This window comes from Aulonocara stuartgranti, assembly GCF_965226115.1.
Source record: "Aulonocara stuartgranti genome assembly, chromosome: 2".
Lineage (NCBI taxonomy): Eukaryota > Metazoa > Chordata > Actinopteri > Cichliformes > Cichlidae > Aulonocara > Aulonocara stuartgranti.
Genome location: NC_138940.1, coordinates 9,160,473 through 9,171,494, shown reverse-complemented (window position 1 = coordinate 9,171,494; position 11,022 = coordinate 9,160,473). Strand labels below are relative to the sequence as shown.

The 11,022-nt window shown below is 51.1% G+C and overlaps 1 protein-coding gene across 1 annotated transcript; it reads right to left on the bottom strand.

Annotated features, from left to right (window-relative positions):
* Window positions 1-945: 945 nt before the first annotated feature.
* LOC309716777 (uncharacterized protein) lies at window positions 946-5,437 on the bottom strand (the record flags this gene model as incomplete). The annotated part of the gene is made up of 2 exons (XM_082550795.1): window positions 946-1,669; window positions 1,718-5,437. The coding sequence occupies 2 exons, from the start codon at window positions 5,435-5,437 to the stop codon at window positions 1,109-1,111; spliced, it is 4,281 nt and encodes a 1,426-aa protein (XP_082406921.1). The 3' UTR covers window positions 946-1,108.
* Window positions 5,438-11,022: the final 5,585 nt, after the last annotated feature.

The following is an 11,022-nucleotide window of genomic DNA, read 5'->3' as shown; positions in this document are numbered from 1 at the left end:
GAAGTAACTGAGCTGTTGAGAAACTGCTTTTTCAATGATCTTACTTAAAAACGGGAGATTTGAGATCGGCCTGTAGTTGTTCATTTGTGTCTTGTCAAGATTGTCCTTTTTCAGTATAGGTTTGATTACAGCAGTTTTTAGTGATTCTGGAAACACACCTGATAATAAAGAAAAGTTGACGATCTGTAACAGGTCTGACTCTAAAGTCTTTGAGACCTTTTTGAAAAAACTTGTTGGCAGGACATCTAAACAGCAGGAGGAGGAGTTCAGTTGACCTAAGATGTCCTCCAGGTCTTTGCTGTTAATAGTTTGAAACTGTTTCATGGTGTTTAAACAGTTTTTTGGTGGACACAGTACATATCCTGGATCTGCTGTTGATGTACCAATTGCTTGTCTAATTTTTTGGATTTTTTCAGTGAAGAATTTGGCAAAGTCATTGCAGGCCATGGTCGAATGAAGTTCAGCTGCCACTGACACAGGGGGGTTTGTTAGCCTGTCAACTGTAGAAAATAAGACCCGAGCATTATGGCTGTTTTTAGTGATGATGTCAGAGAAGTAGGACCTCCTTGCACTCCTCAGTTGTAAATTATAATTGTGAAGTTTCTCTTTATAAATGTCATAATGAACCTGGAGGTTTGTTTTTCTCCATCTGCGCTCAGCTTTCCTACACTCTCTTTTTTCATTTTTCACCAGTGTGGAGTTTCTCCATGGAGACTTTTTCCTTCCAGAGATAACCTTCACCTTAATGGGAGCAATAGTGTCCATTACATTTAACATGTTAGCATTGAAGCTATTGACGAGCTCATTGACTGACCCTCTGGACAGGTCAGGTGTTAATGGGAAGACCTGGTTAAAGATCTCACTACTGTGTTCAGTTATACACCGTTTTGTGATCACTGTTGTTGATATATGTAGAGTACACCCAGCACAGACACACGCACACACAGGCAGGTATAGCCAACTTTCACGTTTATTGATATTTTTGTATTTTGACAGCTGACTCAGTCGCACCGTCTGACAGCTCGAGCCCAGCTGATCTCCCTTGGCCGCTCCTCCTCGTCTCACTATAAACACAGCGGAGGAGACCATCATTAGTCCATAAACAATATCAGCTGTTCTTACCAGCCTCGCGGCGCCGCCCCGTTGAGCCTTCCGCTCCACTCCTCCCCTGCAGCTGCGCCCGGGGCCACGCCTCCGCCACACACCCCCACCGCCCGTTCGAGGCCGGGGAGCCGTCCGGCCGAGCCAACTCCCCCCCCCGCGAGCGAGAGAGGAAATCGGCCACTGCCATCTGCGCCCCCGGCCTATGGATCACCTTGAACTTAAAGGGCTGCAACGCCAGATACCACCGGGTGATCCGGGCGTTGGCATCCTTCATGCGGTGGAGCCACTGCAGCGGGGCGTGGTCCGAACAGAGGGTGAATGAGCGTCCCAGGAGGTAATAGCGCAGGGAGCCGACCGCCCACCGGATGGCCAGGCACTCCTTCTCCACGGTGCTGTACCGGCGCTCGCGCTCTGCCAGCTTCCGGCTGATGTATAGGACAGGGCGGTCGGCCCCCCTTACCTGCTGGGACAAAACGGCTCCCAGCCCTCTGTCCGAGGCGTCAGTCTGCAGAACAAAAGGGAGGGAAAAGTTAGGAGTGTGAAGCAGCGGCTCCCCACAGAGAGCCTTTTTCGCCTGCACAAACGCCGCCTGGCACGGCCCCGTCCACTGGACCAGATCCGGGGCACCCTTTCGAGTGAGATCGGTCAGGGGGCTGGTTAGCTGCGCAAACCCCGGCACAAAGCGACGATAGTAACCCGCCAACCCCAAGAACCGTCTCACCTCCTTTTTCGTCCTGGGGCGCGGGCAGGATGCGATAGCCGCCGTCTTCTCCACCTGTGGACGCACCTGCCCGCCCCCCAGGTGGTACCCCAGATACTGCACCTCCCTCCGTCCAACCGCGCACTTCTTCGGATTGGCCGTGAGCCCCGCCCCCCTCAGGGACTCCAGGACCGCGGCCACCCGCAGCACATGCTCCGCCCAGGTGTCGCTGTGGATGATCACGTCATCCAGGTAGGCGGCAGCATACGCTGCGTGCGGACGCAGTACCCGGTCCATGAGACGCTGGAAAGTGGCCGGGGCCCCGAACAGGCCGAACGGAAGTGTCACGAACTGGTACAAACCGTACGGAGTGGAGAAGGCCGTTTTCTCCCTGGCCTCGGCAGACAAGGGAATCTGCCAATAGCCCTTGGTTAAGTCCAGTGTCGTGAAAAAGCGGGCCGTGCCTAACCGGTCCAGGAGCTCGTCGACCCGAGGCATGGGGTAGGCATCAAAGCGTGACACTTCGTTCACCCTGCGATAGTCGACACAGAACCGTATAGACCCATCCTTCTTCGCCACCAGAACGATGGGGCTACACCAGGCGCTGTGCGACTCTTCTATTACTCCCATCCTCAGCATTTCCGCCAATTCCCTCTGCACGATTTTTCGCTTGTGCTCCGGGAGCCTGTAGGGCCGTGAACGCACCGTCACGCCAGGCTGCGTCACGAAATGGTGCTCGATGAGGGACGTCCGGCCGGGCAGGGGGGAGAACACGTCCGCAAAACGCTGTTGCAACGCGACAACATCCGCTCTCTGGGCCTGTGTGAGATGGTCATCACAAGGGAGGGAGGCGGGAACGATAGAATTTGGCACCTCCGGCCCCAACTCATCTCTCTCCTTCACCAAGCTCACCAGAGAAGCGGTTTCAACCTCTCGCCACAGTTTGAGGAGATTGAGGTGATAAATCTGCGTGGCTCCTCCCCTGTCCGACCGAGCGACCTCATAGTCCACGTCCCCGACTCGCCGTGTGACCACAAAGGGTCCTTGCCACTTGGCGAGCAACTTCGAGCTGGAGGTAGGGAGTAACACAAGCACTTTATCTCCCGGTGAAAATTGCCTGAGCCTAGCCCCTCTGTCATACAGGCGTTGCTGACGCTGCTGAGCCTGGAGCAAATTCTCCCGTGACAACCTCCCCAAAGTGTGGAGTTTTGCTCTCAGGTCCAACACGTACTGAATCTCATTTTTGGCGGGGCTCGGACCGTCCTCCCAGCTTTCTTTAATCAGGTCGAGCACCCCACGTGGCCTCCTGCCGAACAGCAGTTCAAAGGGAGAAAATCCCGTGGAGGCCTGGGGCACCTCCCGCACTGCGAATAACAGAGGGTCTAGCCAGTGATCCCAATTGCGTTCATCCTCGTTAATGAACTTCCGAATCATGGACTTTAAAGTCTTATTCAGCCGCTCCACCAGCCCATCAGTCTGAGGGTGGTAGACGCTGGTCCGAATAGATTTAATGCCCAGTAATTCGTACAGTTCCCGCAGTGTACGAGACATAAACGACGTGCCCTGGTCAGTCAGTATCTCTTTCGGGATTCCGACTCGGGAGATGACCTGAAACAGTGCCTGCGCCACACTCTTTGCAGAGATGGTGCGCAGCGGAACTGCTTCCGGGTACCGCGTTGCGTAATCCACCAGGACTAACACAAAGCGGTAGCCGCGTGCACTCCGGTGAAACGGCCCGATGAGGTCCATGCCGATGCGCTCAAACGGGACCTCAATGAGGGGGAGAGGGCGCAGCGGCGCCTTCGGTATGGCCGGCTGGTTAACAAGTTGGCAGTCCGGGCAGGACGCGCACCAGCGGCGCACATCCGCTCGGATGCCCGGCCAATAAAATCGGGCCGTTATTCGCTCCAGAGTTTTCTCATAGCCCATATGCCCTGCCATGGGGTTATAGTGGGCCGCCTGGAAAAGCGTTTCCCGGCGGCCCTGCGGCACCAACAACTGGGTGTGTGTTTCCTCTGTCTGAGTGTCACGACTCACTCGATATAATCGGTCGTTTAATACGACGAAACGCGGGTAGGTCTGCGCGGCCTCAGGGCGCACCACGTGACCATCAATAGCCATCACTTGGTCAAAGGCTGAGCGTAGGGTGCCGTCACGAGACTGCTCCAGTGGGAAATCGCCCATGGGGGACACTTCCGGGGCCGGCGGGACGTCCCGTGAGGGACCCGCCAGCTCCTCCCCCCCGGAGTCGGTGTCGGACGACCCCGCGTCACCGCTGAATGCCGCGCACACGCTACACCCCGCTTCCGGTCGTGATCGCACCCCCGCGTACTGCCCCAGTAGCTGATGAAACCCCGGCCAATTGGTACCCAGAATCAGGGGGTGCGACAGGCGCGGGCTAACCGCCGCCGTTACTCTATGCGTTTTGCCCTTATACTTTAATAACAGCGGCACAACGGGATACCTGTGAACGTCACCATGCACACACCTCACCTCCACCCATTCTGCCTCCAGCAATGCCCCGGGGCGAACCAAGCTTTGGTGTACGAGGGTCTGCGTGCAGCCCGTGTCCACCAACGCCTGGCGTATACCCCCTCGAGTCCTTACCGGAATACTGTATGTCCCTCCTGGACCGGGGGAGGGTGCTGGGGCGCCAGCAACACGAAACACCTGCCCCACTTCCATAAGCGGACAATCCCTCCTCAGGTGCCCCGGCTGCCCGCACTTCCAGCACTCCGGCCCCGGCGTCTGTGCTGCTCTCCGTGGCTCGGGGGCGGCTCCACTTGGCTCGGCTGCCCTGGACGGCACCAACGCCGCGAAAGGGTTAGTGGGGCTCAGCGCCGGCAGCCGCTCTGCCTGCCCTGGTGCCGGCACACGGCGTCTCGGGGCCGGCACTGGGGCCTGTTTGTTCGGCCTCCGTCCGGCGTCCCCGGGTTCCCCTGCTCCAGCGGCAAGGTGGTCTTCCGCTAGCGTCACCGCTACCTCCAGGCTTGCGGGCCGGTGGCACCGGACCCATCTCGCCGTCTCCGCTGGCAATCCCTCCGTGAACTGTTCCAGCACCACCTTGTCCACCAGCTTCGTTTCGCCCTCCGATGTTCCCGGTTGCAGCCAGCGAACCGCCGCGTCGCGCAGCTGCCGGGCCCAGGCGAATGGTCGGTCTGTTGGGGCCAGCCGACAGGCCCGGAACCGCCGGCGATGGTCTTCGGCGGTGAGCCCCAGCCTGTCCACCACCGCCCGGCTCACGTCCGGGAAGCTGCTCCTCGACGCCGGAGGCAGACTCAGGGCCGCTGTTTGTGCCTCCCCAGACAGCAGGGGGAGCAGCCGCGGAGCCCACTCCTCCCGCGGCCATTGGCAAGCCTCCGCCGTGGCCCGGAAGGTCTCCAAAAAAACTTGTGGGTCGTCCCCGTCCCCCATCCGGGGCACCGACACCGACAGCGGCAAGGGCTTCGGCGCGGCAGCGGCCCCGACCAGCCGTTCCAGAACTTGCGTCTGTCGGTCCGTCTGCTCCCGCAGCGCGGCCAGGTGGGCACGCTGGTCGGCCGCCTGATCCCGGCTCATCGTCGCCATCTCCGCCAGCATCTGCGCCAAGAATTGCAGAGGCTGGGCGGGTGGCGTGGCCTGTGGGTCGGACATTTCCACCGGCACTCTTCCTGGGTTTCGGCACCACTTGTAGAGTACACCCAGCACAGACACACGCACACACAGGCAGGTATAGCCAACTTTCACGTTTATTGATATTTTTGTATTTTGACAGCTGACTCAGTCGCACCGTCTGACAGCTCGAGCCCAGCTGATCTCCCTTGGCCGCTCCTCCTCGTCTCACTATAAACACAGCGGAGGAGACCATCATTAGTCCATAAACAATATCAGCTGTTCTTACCAGCCTCGCGGCGCCGCCCCGTTGAGCCTTCCGCTCCACTCCTCCCCTGCAGCTGCGCCCGGGGCCACGCCTCCGCCACAATATATTTGTGTGGGCTGAGATTTTACTTTCAAAGAAAACACAGTAATGATCAGACAGGCCCACATCAGACACAGTAACCTTTGAAATGCTCAGGCCTTTGGAGATCAGTAGGTCAAGAGTGTGTCCTCTATTATGTGTGGCCTCTGTTACATGCTGAGTCAGCCCAAAGTTGCCCAGAGTGTTACTCAGGTCTTTAGTCCCTTTGTCCTGAGGGTTGTCCACATGAATGTTAAAATCCCCAGCAATAATTACACAGTCAAAATCAACACAGATCACAGACAGCAGTTCACTGAGGTCATTAAAAAAGTCTGTGCAGTATTTGGGAGGCCTGTAAACATTAAGAAACACAACTTTGGATGGGGCCTTCAGCTGTAAAGCCACATATTCAAAAGACTGAAAACTTCCAGGAGATAGCTGCTTACATTGAAATGATTCATTAAATAAGACAGCAACCCCTCCTCCTCTCCTGCTCGCCCTGGCCTCACTGATAAAACTGTAGTTAGGAGGGGTCGTCTCGATGAGAACAGCTCCACTGTTACTTTGGTCCAACCAAGTTTCAGTTAAAAACATAAAATCAAGGCTGTGCTCAGTGATTAAATCATTAATTAAAAATGTTTTCCCAGCTAGAGATCTAATGTTTAATAAAGCCAACTTAAGTGTTTTAGAGGTATTACTTGTCCCCTCGTGTTTGGGAGCAGTCTGTGGCACACAAGGTATGTTTACTATGTTTAAAGATCTTTTAGAGTGCAGCTCTCTGTGTTTTGACCAGGCCACATGTCTCCTGTCACCTAAAAGTACAGAAATTTTAAAACCTTCTAGTAAACAGGGTCCCAGCTTCTCCTGGGAAAAGTCATCACTGCCATAATCCTCACAGCCCGGACCCTTCACTCATCACGCATCAGACTGCGGAGACAGGGCATGAAGAGGAACTAAGGGGGGCGAGGCTGGGCAATGTGACTTCGATTGCTCTGTTGAGGGTGGGGCTCGATGGCGAACCTTTGGCCGCTCTGGTGGGGGGGTTTATGGGGGACAAAAAGGGATTGGGACGGGGGGTAGATCTGAGCCCAGCATTGACCCGCTCCATCATCTCCTCAGTGAATTTCAGGTGTGGGGAGGAGGGAGAAAGGGAGGGGGAGGAGGGTGATGGCCTGTCAGGGGTTTGGGGGACTGGGGAAGGTCGTGGTCCCTTGTCCTGGTCGTTGGTATTGTTGAGAGAGTTGGAGGCAAATAGGGACCCCTCTTCTTGCCTTAGATGTCTCTCCTTTCTGAGGCTCTTCCTCAGATGCCATGGATGTCTCTCCTTTCTGAGGCTCTTCCCGGGTGGGGGCAAATGGAGCTCCTCCTCAAGGTTTCTGCTGGGCTTTGTCTGTTCTTGGAGTACTGTTTGTTCCTCTTTATGAGATAACTCCTCGTTTATCTCAGCCTTGGCACCAAGCACGGATGGATGACGTATGGAATAAAACAAGTTGGAGGTGAACAGTTTCACCCCTGACTTGTTAAAATTAAATCCATTTGCTTTGAACAGATGCCTGCGTTCCCAAAAAATATTAAAGTTGTCGATAAAATGCACTGAGTGGTCAGCACATGCTGATATAAGCCATTTATTCAGTGTAAACAACCTGCTGAATCTCTCGTCTCCTCCTCTGACCGGCGGTACAGGTCCACTGATGAATACAGCTGCATTCAGAGAGTTTACAGTATTTAATAATCCAGTAAAGTCCCGTTTCAGAACCTCCGACTGTTGTTTGGACACATCGTTTGACCCTGTATGCAGAACAATGTTTGTCACAGTTGGATATTCATCTGCAATTTGAAGAATTCTCTCCTTCAGGTTGTTGACCATATCCTTAGGAAAGCAGAGGACTTTAGTGTTCTTACCGCACATCATTTGTACATCCTTTACGGCAGAGTCACCCACAATCAGAGTTTCAGGCCTAGCCTTTAGCTTTCCCTGTGGCCTTTCACTTTTCAACAGATTTTCAGACCTTATTTCGCTGCTTTTAGATGGATGGTTGTCCGATATAGATCCAGGGTCCTTTGATAGTGGAGCAAATCTGTTCTGCAGTTTCATATTCAGTTGTTTTGGAGGTTTGTTGTTAACCTTCCTATTCACGGTTGTCCAGTCCTGTTTCCTCCCGTATACAGGGGTAGAAGAGCTTCTCTGTCTCGTAGGAAGTGAAGGCCAGTCGGTTTCAGAGATTTCAGCTCGCTGTGCCCTGCCTGTGATACGTCCTCCCCCTTTCAGGAGACATGATTTATGTCTTGGTTTTGCACCAAGACAGTCTAAGGGGGGATTATCACTTGAGGATTTATAATAATGCACAGAGTCTACTTTCTTGGTCATGTTATCTGTGCTCCTTAGCTGTGTACTAGCTTGCTCATCGCCATTGTTTTGAATCAAAGGCAAGGTTGTTTCATTTCCACACAGTCCATTTACCTCCACGTTTACTTCTAAGCGATGAATTTTTGTCTCCAGTACTGCAATCTTCTGCAGGAGGCTGTGGTAGTCATCTGTGGAGAGGGAAGGCATCTTGTTGCTAGTTAGCCTAGCGGTTAGCACCTTTCCAGGCTATTGAGGCTGCTCGGTGCCCAGACGCTGTAATCAGGCTTCAGCTGTGTCTAGGCCACAGACACACGGAGCGCTGAGGACAAGGTAACCATAAAATGTTGCTGTTTCTGTTAAGAACACTCTAGTCCTAATGATCTACAAGTGTCCAGAAGTTATCGTAGGTAAGCTCACACGGAAAAAAGGGAAAAAATCAGCATAAAAATCAATAAAAATCAATATAAGAAGCAAAGCATTCAAGAGCAAAGAGATGAAGCGTCCACACTCACAAAGGGGAGGAGCATAATTAACTTCAATCAAATCTGAGACCAGATCTTCATAGAGTGGTGCCACTGTCTTCTTTCCATCCCCACCCCATAGAGGAGATCTTTTCCTCTCAGAGGTGAAACGCTCATGACCATCAGTGGCGTGACGAGGTGTCCCTCATGGATACAGTGAGTGCTTGAATTGTAGACATGTCAGCAAAAAGGTTACCAGGATTTATCGGACGGATAAAAACATTCTACCCAGAGTAAGATATAAGGTGTGAGGGCAACATGTGGTCAAATGCAGGCAACAAAATAGACTAACACTCTTGTAGTGCTGTATTCTAGTGACTGTGCCTATTCTGAACAAGTGTATACCATAAATACTGGCATCTTTAAATGAAATGCCTTTAGTTTTATTCTGTTCACTTAGAAATACTAAGCACATTAATGAAAAAAGCACTATGATGCATATTGCTACATTTCTGATTAAATTATATAACATACTGCAAGCCAGCACAGTGAATCCAATATGCCGATATGCTAAGTGTGTTTTTGGATGTTAGCATCATGGAAGGTTCAGGAACTGCCCAACATGAAACCGAAATCCTTTTCAGAAATGTGGAAGCCAAACCAGAATCCAAAGCAGGGATGATGAGTTAAAAAAGCACAAAACAAAAACAAAAATAAACCAGTAGATTTCTGTACATTTCTGAGGCAGCACAATAAAAAGATAACACAGACGAAGGAAAGGAAAAAAAAAAAACCCTGCAGACTAACTGAGGATTAGAAACAGGAGAGGAGGGAGACAGGTTCATCTCATCAACACAACTGATTTTTATGGTGATTGTTATTGTTATAATTGTTATGGCTGTTTTTTCTCTGTTTTACTGTTTTCTACTCACTTGATGCTTCCTGGTTTTCCATGCTTCAGACTGAACACCTGTTGTTGACTATTCTGGTGGACAGTTGCTGTTGCTTGTCTTCCTTAGGCTACAGATGTGTTTTTATGTGATCCTTAGAAACCAAACCAAGAAACTCTGCGGAAAACGTACCTGTTTGCTCCCAGCTTACCCACCTTTTTCGGCTCAAATCTCCACCAGAGGAACCTTGACCAGTTCCTTCCCCCACAGCTCTTGCCTTGAGCCTCCCAAATTAGCACCAAATCCTATTCTGATCCAAGTTTTCACTCTCCTAAACTGTCCTGGCTAATCTCCCTCTCCTATCTGGCAGACCAGACCTCCTGAGTTGTGAAGACCTCCAGTGTTTCTCTGGCTGCGAATCCCAGCTGTTTCCCTTTGAGAAAATGCCAGTAAACCTTTTTAAAACTTCAAAGCTAGAGGTCCAATTTAGACTCCTGACATTAGATTTGCCTGATTTGGCAATGAGAACAATGTTAAGAAAAATCCCCTAAGAGCAAGCACTGAACAGCATTAAAAGACAAACCCTAAAGACAGAGACAAGAAGGGACACAAACAAGAAGACAGAAACAGGGCAACAGACACTAAGACAGAACAGAGGAACTGACAAGGAAACACTGGGGAGACTAGAATAATAAAATGAAACAGGAACCAAAGGTTCTACAAACTAAAACTCAACATCATACAAAAAAACTCAGGACCATGACAGGTGACTGTCATGGTTTGTCACAAGATGTCTGGGCAGCTTTCTTTAAAAGAAAAAAAAAACATCAACTCTGTTATCAACAAGTTAACTTGAAATTTAGCTGAGTGACAGAAAAAATCTGAAATGTCTTCACATAGTTCTTTTTGACATGTCTTTCACTTCTGCGATGAAATGTCATCGCCAATTTTGAAAGCAAAAGAGCGGCATGTTTGAGGAGTGTCGGACCTGCCCATGGCACAGAGTTCAGCATGCTCGACTCAAAAATTTCTGAATTCTCGAACTGACAGCGCACAGCAAGTGACAAGAGTTTGCAGCCTGCTGCCATTACAGGAATACCGGTTTCCTACTTTCAACAGAATGGATGTGAAATCACCAATAACAGTACAGTTATAGGAAACGCTGTCAGTTTTGTGACTTCTATCCTACAAAATCTACAAATTAACATAGTGTATGATTGCACTCTGCTCTGGTATAAATAAGTCTACATGTGTGTCTTTAACAGCTCTGATACTTGCATTTTATTGTGCTAGATTTGAATCCACCTCAAATCCTATAGAATAAAAATAAATCCTTAGAACAGAAATCCTTGAGAGAATTCTGTAACAAAGATGGCAGACGTTGTGTTCCTCCCAACTACGAGACAAACAGGGAAACATAAGTGAAAAGTGCTGCAGCACTGATGCAAATGCACAGTTAGGGTTAGGAATAGTCTCGACTGTGTGGTCACAAACATGTGTTCTTGTTAGTGTAGGGAAGATGGAAGTGGGTGTACTTCATTTTATTCATAACGTAAATTCACATGACTTTATTTAAGAGTGTT